The sequence below is a fragment of the Aquila chrysaetos genome, chromosome 16, assembly GCF_900496995.4.
Source record: "Aquila chrysaetos chrysaetos chromosome 16, bAquChr1.4, whole genome shotgun sequence".
In the NCBI taxonomy this organism is placed as follows: Eukaryota; Metazoa; Chordata; class Aves; order Accipitriformes; family Accipitridae; genus Aquila; species Aquila chrysaetos.
The window spans coordinates 13,662,776-13,677,453 of record NC_044019.1 but is presented as its reverse complement, the minus strand read 5'-3'; the positions used below and the strand labels follow the sequence as shown (position 1 = coordinate 13,677,453).

Here is a 14,678-nt window from a genome sequence, read left to right as displayed (position 1 = left end):
ATAGCTTTCCCATCTACCACAGAACTTTGTGCCAGTTACACAATCAAGGGAGAAACACAATACACTCCTCCTGCTCCCAAACAGCTGACAGCTAACTAGATCAATTTTAGTCATGCCACTAATCTTGTTCTGCAACTGGGGCCTTGGCCTACATCTACAAGGGCATTACATTCACAAGTGCACTGGTGCTCTGGAATGGCTCTTTCTGCCACTTAAATCACTGGATGCTCTGCAGCCAATTCATAAGGCAGCAATATTAGATGGTCCCATTACTGGACCACATCCCTTCTATTTAAGTGAAAATAGTTTGCCCATCTGTGGATGGCAAGAATAAAAACCATCAGTGTAATCCCCAATTCATCAAGAAATTGAGCAAGGGTACGTGTAGTCATGATTCCTCTATGTAAAGCAAGCAGATAATTATACAGAAATAGCCCCAAAGATGTTGCTTTACAATCAACTTGGGCATAACATCAACAACTTCGGGTAAATTGGACATCTTACAAAAACTTGCTGAGAAAGGGCATGGATATAGTTTGCACAGTATCATAACTTACCAGAGATCCTACAAGTAACAGTCCTAGAGAAGCTAAAGACAGCAGGATGTACAATACCACAATGCTCCCGATTCTATTCAGGTCCTGTGAAACAACAGAATTGACAATGATTCATAAAGTATTTAAGGGCACAGTATAGCATCTGCATGCATGTTCTTGGCAAACAGTGTATTCATTCTTGGATTTCCCATGCAGATTTAATCATACCATACTTTTGTCTGTGGAAAAGCCACCACCACCAACAGAAAAAATGCCAGGCTTTGGAGAATACTGAAATTGAAACCACCTCTAAGCCCCAGCATCTCAGAAGGTCTAAAAACCAGATTTCACTGTGAAGGCAAACAGGAAATCTGCTTCCTACCCTCATGCATTGCCAAAATTGAGATCTGGATCCATGATTCAATTTTGCAGCCTGGACCAATGTTTCACTGCCACAGTCAGTGTAATTTTATACTGTGGCAAAGGGCTTTGAAGAAAGTTTACTGTTCCCATGTTTATGATCCTTACATAAAACCCAACCACGGAGGACTTTTCTACATTTTCTACACATTCTGTGAAATACCATCAGGTTCATTCACAGCACTGGCAGTGAAATTCACTCCAATGTCTTAGTCATATTTAAATAGTTTAGAGTTCAGCCTGTTCTCAGTAGTAGGAGCAAAATTCAATTCTAATAGGCTTCAGTGGGCAAGGAGTTTTACTCTGTTTCTGACCCACTAGTACAGCTAAAGAGAAATTCAGAGTTAAGAGCTTTCATTTGCTTATTTTAATGTCAGAAGACTTCTTTGCCTTTACTGTTTTCAAGTCTAAATTTGCACAGTAAATAGTGCTATAATAAACAGTCCTCAGATATGCATGAACATCTGCACAGAGTCATAGTTGGAGTGTTCTTGTGGTGCATTCTAGGAATCAGTTTGTTCCACACTGAACACTTACTTTAAGTCAAAATCCTATAAATCTGGGATTTTCTGTAAGGAACAATTTGTTAATGATTGACCCACTGTAAATAAGATACAGGCTATACTCTATGAAGAGCTCTGATTGTGCATAATAAATCCAACTGAGAAAGGGCAAAGAAAAAGTGCTTCTTTCAAATAAACAAAAGAGCAGCTCATAAATATTGTTAAAACAATACAGAAAACAGTCTCCACTGTACTTAAACCACAAGAGGCACTGAGTCAGATTTCCTATTTGTACTGCATAGCCTCTGCTACAAAGATCATGTACGATGAATCTAAGCATTCTGATAGCAAATATATTTCACTTGATTTTTCAAAGTAGCTGCTTAACATTTAATTAAGGTTCTGTCCACACTAGAGAAATCTGCACTGGGTATAATTACCCCAGTAATTTATCAGATGAATCATACTGGTATATGTGTCATTATGTCATGATGAGAAGCTAAGCAATTTTACTGGGGTAGCTTTTTAAAGATAATTGAATCTGTACACCTAGTACACCTGAAATACTTTTACTGCACATAGATATGCTCTAAACACTCAACAAAAAACGGAATTTTGTGACTGAGTATCTTGTGATTTTGCCCCTTTATGTGGGTTGATCCATTCTTCCAGAATTTAAGCTTCTATCCACCCTAATAAATTAAGTTCCAGGTCTCCCTTTACTGTGAACTAAACCTTAGTGGGCTGATTTCTTATTGCTTTGTTTCATTTCCAATCATTTGCACAGTATGGAAAATCTGCTGTGCTTATCTAACATGATAGCCAAAAATTGAGCGCTGTGTCTTGAAGATAAACTACGGAACTATTTTCAGAAAACTCTTTTCACCATTTCAGGACACACACACAATGCAGCAGTCACTATATTATATGAAGTACATGTGTATTATACTTTTAATCAGAACAGATATTAGAAGTACCACCCAAGGCTACTGACATCAACTATATAATCAGAGAGGAGTACAGGGACTTACCTCCCCTTGATCTGACAAAAACTGTTTAAATGGAGTAAGCAAGTAAGACAGCAGGTCAAAGGCGTTCTGAGCTGCTGGGATGGTCCCATAAGTGCTGTACCACAGCATCATGCAGAGAAGCTGTGCAATCAATCATAAAATACATAATGAGAATCTCTCATTATACAAACATTCATTTTCATTTCAAGACTGCATAATTACCTAATTTAGTTCTCACTGATTTCATGTTGATCATCATTTTTGCTTTAAGAAGTCAGGTATTTTCTAGGCTGTACCTTAACAAGAATAAAAAGACTGAAGGCTAAATGCTCAACTACCATTAACTAGATACATATCACTGAGTTAAGCAAGCTTACTCTGATCTACACTAGCAAAAGGACTGTCCATGGTAGCCTGTACATCAAAAAAGCAACAGATTCCTCTGACTTCTGAACTTTCAGCATTATGACTTTTAGATTAAAACTGGTAATTCAATGAACTTTGTATGTTATTAAAAGACTATTAAGGCCTAGCTCATACTATGCAAAGCTCTCACAAACAGCCATGTTCACATAAGCATCCCTATAAACAGATACACACACAAACATACACATGTTGAAACATTTCATTTGAACCACTTAAGGTTGCTGCACGCACCACAGTTATCATAAAACTACAAAAGCAATGTTGCTATATTTAAACACCCTCACACAGAGGTATACCCTCATCCCCAACCATGAAAGGCACATTGCAACTTTAAAGGATACACCTCCCACTCCACCTTTTAACAAGACAGTTATTTACCCCCATACATATCAGCTACAGAAAATGGTTTTGTTGGGAGATTGGTCATTTGGCAAAGGAGGCATTTGCAGAGGGGCAGGGAATAGGATGAGAGTCTGGGACATCAAAAGGCAGGGGCTGTTTGCAAAGCAAGGCTGGGAGAGGTGGCTGCAGAAATGAGAGGACTGCAGCTATGTCCACTGCTACATCTACAATGAATGAGGAGGAAACCTCGCAAGCCAACAAAGCTTAAAAGAAGGGTCCCAGCATTTCAACGTGATGTCAAGCTGCCTTACCAGTATCTGTGAGAGGACAAACAGATACATGCTGTCTCCAGGCATTAATCCATTCCACCGGGCAGCCCAACCAAGCAGTGCTGTTTTCTGGGAGGTTTTCAGGGACTGCTCCTTCCTGTTCAGCTGTTCTTGTTGTCCTTCAGCTTCATCCATTGACTCCATAACAGCTGGATTGGAAAGACCTTCACGTGAAAATGACACGTGCAGGGAATGAATAGGATGTAACCCTGCAGCCACCGCGGAGGCTGCAAGGGCTATTGTTTTCCTAGAAACGATGGTTACCTCTCAGTTCTGCATCAGTTAAGCACTGCTCAGGATTGTGAGCGTCACACTCTATTAGTGCAGCTGTATTCACCTGCCTTCGTAAGAAAAAAGTAAGTGTGGGCGGATAAATTATTTTCCCTTTCTTTCCGGAGGTGCAGATTCTGGGCTTTGTTGTTAATAAATTCTCATTTACATCGCTGCACCTTTTCGTTTTCACTTTTTAAAAGGAACCATCTGTGCTATTTCCTAGCTCCACAGTTCCCAGCTACATGGTGGCAGAGAACCCATTTTGTCCCTCCCCTGCCTCAATTTCTCTATTTCCCCTTATTTGTCTGCTTTGTCTAATTTGATTATAAATTTCTGGGATAGAGACTGTTTCATGTTACATGCCTGAATAGTGCTCAAGGGCTCTGGGTTTTGGCTGAGTGTCCTAAGGCACTAATAAAATAGACTTTATTCTAATAACCTACTTCTTGGATGAATTCATACTCAAGAGCTATTTAATGTAATGCTATTCCATTCAGTGGAAATATGCACTGGAGTGGCTAGTCCCTCAGTAACAGTATTTTGAACACAGTCTGTGTAGACATAAATTAATTTACAAGCTAAAAGGAGTGAAAGATCAGACCCATTTGATATAAGTACTACTGATTTACATCTTTCTACATGACGGAAGTCCCAAGGCTGCCCTGTGCACAACACTTTAGCCTTAAGCCTAAGCCAGCCACCTGTGCACCAGGGAAAATCCACATCATTGGCCCTTCCGTGGTTTGTTGAGGTCAGGTTTCTACAAAATGTTCCTCTCAGACATTTCTCTAAATGTCTCACAACAGTAACTCTAAGTCAGATAAGCAACCATAAACTAGCCACAGCTCTAATTAGGCAAATAAAACATAGGATCCATGTACCAGCTGAGGGTCTGGCCATTGGTACAGTAAGGATTCATGAAAATATCCCATTCTGATTTCTAAAATACAAAAATGTGAGAGTGGACAGGAACACAAGATATTTATTCCCACTCTGTGATTGTTCTCCCTCCCCTCACTGAAACAGATCTTATGACATCCATCCCTGCACAAGAGAACGAAGCGTTTGGGAAATGCTGATGGCTTCCTCTACCAAGTTCTCCATTCCCACAGACACCCAGCAACAACAGGGTCATCATTGTATAATGACTGGAGAGACCCAAAGACACAAGAAGGAGCATATGGAAGCTACTACCAGGTTCTGCCCCAGGAGCTCAGGTTACTGGTTTCTCATTTTCAAAGTATCTCCACTCAGTTTGTGATGGGTAGTGGCTTGAGCAGGGGATGCTGGGTATAACTGGTTATATGTAGCTGTTTTCATTGTGTTTACACAGGTATTTCTCCAGAAGCATAAAGAATGTGCATCTAGATAGACATACACCCATGTATGTCATACCATAGGTATATGCTGAAATTAACTGACTATTTGCCAGGAAGGACTCAGTACAGTAATTTGCATAAACACTATCAAAATTGCTTATTAAATACGGGCCAAGAAAACATGGAAAAATAGAGGACTAAAGAGGTAAAATCAGAAGTGTCGACAATTCCAGCCTGTATTTCTCACAGTGGTAAAACTTCCTTCACTTTCATCTATATGTCTTTAATGCTAGAAGACAACTGCTTGAAAATAGCACTTTTCAAAGAAAAGTAGACAATTTCTGGAATATAGGGCAAGAGATCATGGAGCTCTACCTCTCTGCCCTCAGGCTCCAGCCAGTAAGCCCATGACAAACCCCCCACAAGAAACACAGAGAGCCCAGATGCAGTCCTGGGTGACCAGGGACACTGACCATATGCTTAACACCTGACTTCTGATACCATGCTACATAGAGCTGGACTCTAAGTACTCCAGGAGGACAACTGAGCAGTCACAGTTAAGGCTGCTTAAATACTTTCCATGCTGACCTCTACTTTAATTTTCTATCATATGCTAAAACTTAACAGTTAAATTTGAAAATTTTCAAGCTTCCAAACTGTTCCATGTCTCATTGCATTTGGACAAGAATTGAGGGGAAAGCCCTTGTTAATGATTGCCAATTTTTTCCCGCTATTCTTGTGGGATGTTGCTCTGTGTTTTGCAACAGGAATTTGAAATTTAGCAGGGACAGAATCTTGATGTCAGAAATTATTTTTGCCATCCATGCAAAAAGACAGGCACCTGTGGCTGAAATACAAACCTTGAAAAATACCTGTTTATGTATAGTTTATTACAGCTTCCTCCTAAAGTCTCTAACATTCTGTTTTCACTAAGCATGTTTTAAGTTCTGCTTTTCCTCTATCTGCATTAAATAACACACCTCTGTCCCTAGGAATGGCTAATGAACCTATTTCCTGTTTTTTCCAAATCCTAATGACTTCCTTTCTTGGATACTCCTCCCCAAAACTCAAGATAAAATACACACAGAGCAGAACTAAAACATCTTTGGGAAGATAACCAGAACAAGGAGCCAGGGAATGCAGATTTCAAGCTCAGTTTTCAACTATTTTTTGTAAGTCATAATATTTCATATTTCAGACTTTTTTTTTAAAACTGACCAAAAGTTCATTCACCAGCCTTATGCAGCAGGTAAACAGAATTTCTTTCTTTCGTATCTGTAAGAGCCTGAGATTTTACAAGGTCACTTCTGTCTAGGTTGGAAAGAGAACCCTGACTCTATTATGACGATGTGAAGGCCACTTAACCACACACCTTCTGGAACAAAGACGTCAAAGTTAGGGGACCACTCTGTATCTGTAACCATGGGGATCTATGCCTCTCCACAGCCCAGAAGCCCAATTCCTGGTATTCCAGTGTTGTCTAGCAACAGCTGTACAATTGTAGGAGCCACATTCTCCTTCTTATGACTGCCCTATATGAAGGACAATAGACTACTTCTACTTTCAATTGCTTTCACTGCATAAGATAGAGATCTGGTCTATGGACCTAGGAGCCCAGGACTCCAGCTCTGCTGAATTGATACTGTTATCAACAGGTATTTTCACCAATACAGTAAAAGACAACAAAGGCAAGAACTAAAATAATGGAGAACTGTTTGAATTCATACATATAAACGTATAGATTAAGATTCATATCTTGGGTATACAAAGAAAGTGCCTTGGATTAAAGTCCACTCAAAAATTTGCTACTCCAAATCACGAAAGATTAAATTTTAACAAACATAACAATGCTCACCTACGGTTCTGTATTGATTTAACTATGTCAGCTTTACACAATACTTCAATTACCATTCACACTTCATCTTGCAATCCTATATTCCTGTATTATTTGCCCTAATGGGCCATGCATTCTTTCAGTGCACAGATTAGGTAATAAATGAGTGAGACATCAGTAGAGTTTTCTTGTGTCAAGGTCAGTGTGAAGGTCTTGAGACAGCTGACAAGGATGACTTACATTGTGGAGGAGTGAATTAAGCCTCTGTTCTGCTAGTGATTTGACTGACAATGAAATCTAACATCCACGTGATATCCTCCTGATATCACTCCTCTCCTGCATCATGGAGATTGGGATTCAAGTTCCCCAAGTACTTCTGCTTAGACACAGGACTAAGCTTGCTAGGAAAAAAACCCTTTGGCAGAAGAATTAAAAGGTCTCTGACATCTGTAACAGCTATATGGCTTGTTAAAGCAACTTGAAATTTCAAAACAGCACCATAAACTTAACCTCATCCTTGCTGTTCAAAGAAAGGAACTTTCTGGATCAAGCCAGTGATCCGTTCATCCTGTATTCTTTCCTGAAACATAGCCACCAGTACAAGCTGCCAAAAATAAATGGCACTACACTTTGCTATGGAATAACCTATTCAGGAAAACATCTTTATCCACTCACAAGGTATCAGCTGGCTCCTGTAACTCAGACAATGCCCATTTTAAAACCCCTGTGCCTCCATCTCTTTCTTCTTCTGACTTCATATGTGGGTACATAAAAGGCAGAAGAATGAAACAATACCTATATACACTCCCAGAAAAACATGTGCTTAGAGTACTAGACTTAACTGGAACACTAAAAGGCACTGTAGTAATGATAAGTAAGTCAACAATGCCTTGCAGTAACAAACATGCCATGATCCAATTGAATGTTGCTGTGGGCGAGGCATCAGCAGCTCTGTAACTCAACTGATTCATACTTAAGAGCCTTCAGAGAAAAACAAAATAAAACAAAAAACAACCCCCCAGAACCACATATCCTGGCTGTATTTCCTAACGAAGTTAGCACTTGTCCTGCTTTTGGTTAAACCATGACAGCACTTTAAAAGGAACTTGTGTCCTCTCTTGTGCATGGGTGCTAATTCTCAAGGAATTGACACAGCTTTGTTGGCAGACTTAATTTAACAATGTATTCTTGAGATTAAAAAAGACTTGTTCCTTACCAAAAGGATTTTTATAACAGAAATAAAATGTACCCCAGCTATGAAAATATAGTGCTCATACAGTTACTAGACTTTTACTTACATCCATCACACCATGCCTGTGGGAATTATGCTTCTGGAGGACTAGGCAGTACTGCCTTTCCACTGGGAAATACAAATTTTGTTAATGGTGTCAGCTTCTTCATTTGTGGTGGAATGCCCAAGCTCTGTGGAACTACCTGCCAGACACACAAGACAGGTGGGTAAAACGGGCCTCACCTGTTCTGCCAGCTCTCAAGCTGCAGCAGCCAACACACCACAGCAGCTCAGCTGCATTGTCCCATATTTTTTTTACATGTGTGGAGATCCATATCCCTCTGAACCTGTCTATACCTTCATGATGGCTATGCATGGCAAGAATTTACTCTATAGGAAGGGACCACAGTGTGGAAGCATTGCAAAGTATGAATATGCCAGCAATACTTCACATCCATCAACATTACTAACACTTCATACCACAGTCCTAAATCCACGTATAGCCTCTTCAGATATCAAAATGCAACTGCCTACTGAACTCACTGTCTCCGATTTCCATGTAACTGCTAGGGAGACCTGCTATCAATTAGGGAACAGTAGATGAATGCATACTACTGATATGGGTCTGCAAATCAATTGCTGATTTTCACATGCACCTAAACTGCATACACAGGACATAGCCCTGGCATTGTACTTCACATATCTAGTCAAGACCTTGTTAAATCTACAGGTCAGAAGACACACTGATTGCAGGCAAGTCCAAATGCTGGCAAGACACATCAAAGCTGAATGAGCTGCCTCAGAGCACACATGAATGAGAAGTAGCTTGTGCTGGAGGGTAAAAAGACAGCTCATCTAATCAAAGAACGGAGCTTTAGGAGAAAGGTATTGGCTGAGAAGACATTCTATTTTTTGCTTTCCACTGCAGTATAAGAAGGATGGAAACAATAATTAGCTTTTGGACCAAAAGTCAATCTTTCTTTTGCACTGCAGTGGTATGGGAGGAAGTGGTTAAGAGGAAGGGGACCCTTCATACTTGCATGGCAAACAACTTGTGTACTTACATTCCTCTCTCCACAGGAAACCAACTGGTGGGTCACTATTCTACAACTCAGAAACTTACTGAACTTCTTCATAACCAGCCAATCTCAGATATTAAGGAGCTAAACATAATGACAGAAGCTGCATCATTACTGTTTACAGATGGATACAATTCACCACCTAGGAAAGTCTGTTTTTCCTTGATGCTCTCTGCACTCTTAACTCATTTGACAAGTTATGTTAAAAATTACACTCAAGATCTAATGAGCTGTGTTGAAAGCTGGGAATGCTATTTCCAACACTTGCTGTAATCCTAAGAATGTATCTCTTTCTCCCTGGCTCCTCCATTATTAATTTTTTTTTTTTTTTGACCTTTCCTATCATGATATGGTACTGACTACTTCTACTCTACTTGATCCCTGACCTGCTCTGTTTACAAGAGTTCAATACATTTATCTTTTCCAAATGGCTGAATGACACTCTGATTGGGAGGAGAGCATCTAGCCCCTAGAAGTATCCAGATGAAGAGCTGCAAAAAAAAAAAAACATTCCCAAATGCATCCTGCAGCTACCTACTACTGCCTGACTGGAGATAGAAGGGATTTACAACAATGTAATCGTCTCAGTACTTCCAATTCCACTCTGGAAAAAGTCCGAGTTTTAGCTGCCAAGAACTTGTGATTGGTAGATCCTGCATTTGTAATGCAAAACCACATAGAGTGCTACTTCAGAAGATACCAGACAGCTTAATTCAAACACTAGCAACAACCCAGACAGATCTACATACCCCACAAAGTTCACCACTAAGCACTTCAAGGCACCAAAGCAATTCTAAAATCACTTTGGTATCTAACTGGAAGCCAGTTAGATTCATCAAGTGGTCCTTTGTAGGTCTGCAAACTGCAACTGCAGACTTCATTCTCCTCTGTGTAACAGAGCTCAAAGAAGAAATAAGCCTGACATACCATGAATCCAAGTAAGAGGTTCAAGTACCTCTAACTACCATCTCTGACACATTACAGAGGAATGGAAAACTCTTCACCAGTCTACATACCAGTAACCTGGTTGTCAGTCTCCGATGTTACTTATTCTGAGATGAAATTCAGCTTATAATTTCTAATGCTTTCAGTTTGCACTACGTGTATCTACCCTGGACCATAAGAATTAGCTGGGCCAAACTACAGGTATTCATAGCTGTGTGGGCAACAACTGAAAATTATAACATTCAGGGATTCTATCTGGGAAAGCTGGATCTTTCTGATAAAATGATCACACTGGAAGTAGCCAAGAAAATTGGTATTTAATTCACTCCGACTCCTGGGTTGATACGTCCATCAAGAAGAATATTCAGCTGCTCAAGAGCTCTCAAGTGGCACTGTCTCAGGCTCTCTGAAGATTCAAGAGAACATCACCCCATGCATTTTTTTTTTTTTTTTTTTCTTGGAGGGGTGTGGGTGGGTGGGTGAAGGTGCAGGGGAAGGGGCGTGTTGGGTTTTTTGCATGTTATCTGCATCAGCCGAAAGGGAAAAAGTTCATCTGAAAGATCAAACTCTGGAACACAAGTCTGGAAAATTTGGTAACAACAATGCACACTATAGCTTTAAAACTGAGCTTTTAGTAAGTATGACCACTGATATAAAATGTCTACCTGCTGTTGCTTAGTCTATAGAGAAAAATCTGCTTCAGTCCTCCCTTCTGAAAGAAAAACACAGAAACTGATAATAAAATACCACAACTTTTTGCATCATTATAGATGTCAAAAAGACACTGCAATGGCCCCTCCTTAATACCGAGTGAGAAAAAGGTTCATTTACCCTTGTGTGACAGAGGACAACCCACAAGTATCACCAATTTTCCTTTGCACTTGCTTGTCCATGAGTGGCAGCTAGCATGCTTAAAGTCAGCAGCCTCATTCTGAGAAAGGCAAACATTCTCTGTGGAGTTCTGAGACAACAGTGCAGAGAGGGAAATGGGTGTCCTCTACTAGCCAGGAAAAGCACTGGAAACTTGCACCTTTCAAGCTCAGCTGGTACACTCTGGCTGCTACTTAAGCCAAACTCTGATTACCAAAATGGAAAGACGAATCAGGAGAAAAGGAAAGCAAGGAGGAAAGTCATGCAGAAAATCTGTGAGCAAGCCAGGCAGTGAACTGAGGCCTACATACTTCTAGTCCAATGCTTCTCCCCTTTCACTGGCAAAATTTTTAACAAACTTGGAGAAGAAACTTTCCTCTCTACTTGAACTAAGTTCTGCTGGAAAGAATATGCAGCCCCTTCTCCCTGCTGGTGGGCTGCACAGCTCCATCCATAAATGGCCTGTTTCATCTCTGAGGGAACAGGAACCTGATGCCAGTGTGTGAGAAGAATAGTTGCCTTTCCACTCAGCAGCTCCCTGCTGAACTGCTGAGTCACACATTTTCTCTGCATTCATTTTCACACTGCTCCCACTCAGTCCACCTGCCACTTCATCTGGGATGGGTGGGAGGAGAGAAAAAGGTGAAGTCAGAAAAAATGTTCATGTTCACCCAGGACCATTATTATGATACTGCAGGGTCACATAGAAAAGCAAGCCTGCAAGCTGCTAGAGAGGGATGGAGAAGAGAAATATCAGACTGCAAGACAAACTGACTCCCCTCTTCTTCAACAAGAGGAGACTGGCCAGCAAACAAGTTGCAAACCTCATCCGATTCCCCATCAGTCACTGATGTTATGTGCTTGCTGATACGTTCTGCAAATTTCAGGCTTCAGACCAGGCCTTGAGGTTTTCCCTCTTGTCTGTGATTTAGAAGAGCTTTCAAGCTGCTGTGATTTTTTCAACAGTCCAACAGGTACTGTGTAGTAATTGACTGGCTGTCACTGGGAAGTGCCACAATGTTAAGTGCCAATACCATCTGGATAGATTCCAGTTCCTAAGGGCATCTTCAGCTGAGTTGCTGCAGTGGAAATGTCCACCAGCCCCAACTTTCATCATTCCAGAAGATGAATGGAAAATCTTAGCCCTTTTCCTGCAGCTTCCATAAAACCCAAGCACAACAGGAGCCAACATCTCCTGCTACCTATTAAATTCTTATGTAGAAAAGGGACTCCACTATCAGTGGTGGAATACATATCTATTATGGTTACAGAGGGTCCAGGCTGCTCTTAGGTTGGGCTGTACATATAGAAACATACATTTAATTAAATTATCAAGGTAGTAATTTTTTCTGTAATTAGATTTCTGGACAGTACAGTTTATAGGTCATGAAAAAAGAAAATGCTTAGAAGCTTCCTAGCTTATTAAATCAACTATCTGAAAAAGCGTTTCTGAAACTGACTTTCAGACTAAACCAGGACAACCATGGTTAATTTTCAGAGTAATTTTTAACCTACTGCTACTGTTAGTATTCAGTAGAAAAACAGAGGGCTTGTTAGGAACTAAATAAGGATTTTATTTTGTTAAGCAGAATTAGCAATTAAAAAAGTAAGCCTGTTTTTCCCTGTGAGAAAGAGTCTGTTCTTAGTTAGTGTTCAGCCTTGCTTCTCAGTAATTCTTCTGGTGCAAGCCTGTTCGCTTGAAAACGTGGTTGTGTTCTCCAGGCCTGAAGTGCAAAGACAAAATCCAGTCTCAGAAGAGTTTAACGACATAGCATTAACGTGCCTTTCTATATCAACTTGCACTCCCCACCCCTAGAGTGGCTCATCATCATGTTGCTCAAGAAATAGTTCATGAAAAAAATGATAACTGCAGGGGAAAATAAATGGGAAAGAGAAAAGCAAAACTCAAAACCTTCTCAAATTTCCCTGCCTCCATACAGTTTTTTTGTTCGAAATAATCAAAAGAATTTGCAAAACACAATTTTAAAAGACAAGACTCTGGTCTATGAAGTCAGTCCTGAAGAGGGAAGGATGCAGCCTGCCACCAGAGACTTTGTTTCACTGAAAGGTGAGACTGGGAGACCTTATTTGAGCTGCCATCAAACTCTTCCTTCTTGGAAGAAACCAGATGCTCAAGATAGCACTCCTCCCAGACCTGGAGTCCTACACAGTGCTATTGGCTGCTTAATATACCTAGCCCATCTAGTATGAGAGAAAGTTACGTATTTGATCATCTCACCAAAACTCTAGTCCATAATTGATATGAAACAGAGTTACAAGGAAAAAGCAGCTTACAATACCCTTGGCTGACACCACTCTAAATCAGGTGTAAGCCTCACTTACATGGGAGCGGGAAGAAAACTAAATCATCAGGCTCTCTTGCTCTAGAAAGACAGGTTCAGCAAATATGAACCGCTAGGAGCCATCAGAAGCAGTAAGGGACTGTCTGATAAAGCAACCATATGGGAAGTATATGAGAGCTACTGTACCATCTGCTGGGGTCCGCTTCTCCTCCATTACTTGTTATAAACTGCTGTGTCTCTACTAAAAATGGAGGAGTTGCTCTTAATTTGCAATGCAAGATTAGTTATGCCCTTGTCCACATATAAGTCGTCATCCCACTACTAAATGAAATACACAAGAGGTTTATTCTTAATGGCTCTACTAATGCTTGCAGGTCTGTAACACAAGATGCATTGTTAAGCACCATCCTTTTTCCTTTTCTCCTGAGAAACATGTCAAGTTAAAGGATATGCTATTTCTCATGGCAGCTAGGGGCCCTAGAGCAGTGTTTGCTTCGAAACAATTACAATATTAAATATGGTGTCAAATTACAGCTCTTAAGTCAATGTAGACCCTTGGCGGGCAGAGACAGTGAATATTAACTTCTATCACACCCACATATAATTAGCATTTGCCATCTTTCAATCAGGGCTCTATTCAAAGCTTCTTTGTTTTTTGCATAAGGCTCTTTCCTCCCTTCCTATTAAAACCCTTACCTAAGGTCCATCTGATCACCACTTAACAATTAGATGCATTTTTTTTTTAATAAAAAAATACATTTCTTTGTTATGCTGTTTTCTTCAGTGAAAGTTTTCAAGTGCCTGGTGATAATTTTGGAGGTGCCTTGAGCTTTTGTAAACAGACTGCAAGTTGACTGTCAGTGGAATTGGTTGTCCCAAATTATTCCTAGCCTGCAAACTCCCTTTAACACTGAAAATGGAAACCCACAAAGCAGCTCTGTAATTCCACAGTTAAAGAGCTATGGCTTTAACTGCTCATGAATCAGCCCTGCACAGACAACATAGCCGGGGAGAACTGTCAACAGCACAACAGCAATGCAGATTGAGATATACTGGGTTGAATTCTCTTTCTGAAACGGGATAACCAACTCTCCCCTCCCAAACCCAAATTATAATTTTTGTGCCTTTAGCCTTTAACTACAGGATATACTTAAATGTGCCTGAATGCATAATCAAAAAATAGCAGCAATAATTTGAAACCAGTCAAACGGCCCCTGCGATACAAGAGTGAATCTGACAATTAAAAGAAACAAACACA

General features: G+C 40.3%; 1 protein-coding gene across 10 annotated transcripts in view; it reads right to left on the bottom strand.

The window, feature by feature from the left end:
* PTPN5 (protein tyrosine phosphatase non-receptor type 5) overlaps positions 1-14,678 on the bottom strand; it is an 86,018-nt gene that overhangs the window by 34,414 nt on the left and 36,926 nt on the right. For 5 of the 10 annotated variants that reach the window (XM_030039666.1, XM_030039668.1, XM_030039667.2 and 2 more), the window contains 3 exons: positions 3,549-3,730; positions 2,491-2,610; positions 558-641 (listed from right to left, as the gene is read on the bottom strand). In XM_030039666.1, the coding sequence (XP_029895526.1) occupies positions 558-641; positions 2,491-2,610; positions 3,549-3,730 (386 nt within the window). Of the gene's footprint in view, positions 1-557; positions 642-2,490; positions 2,611-3,548; positions 3,731-10,997; positions 11,000-12,577; positions 12,591-14,678 lie in introns of those variants that run through there. The other 5 variants (XM_030039676.1, XM_030039669.2, XM_041129272.1 and 2 more) reach the window with 3 other exon arrangements.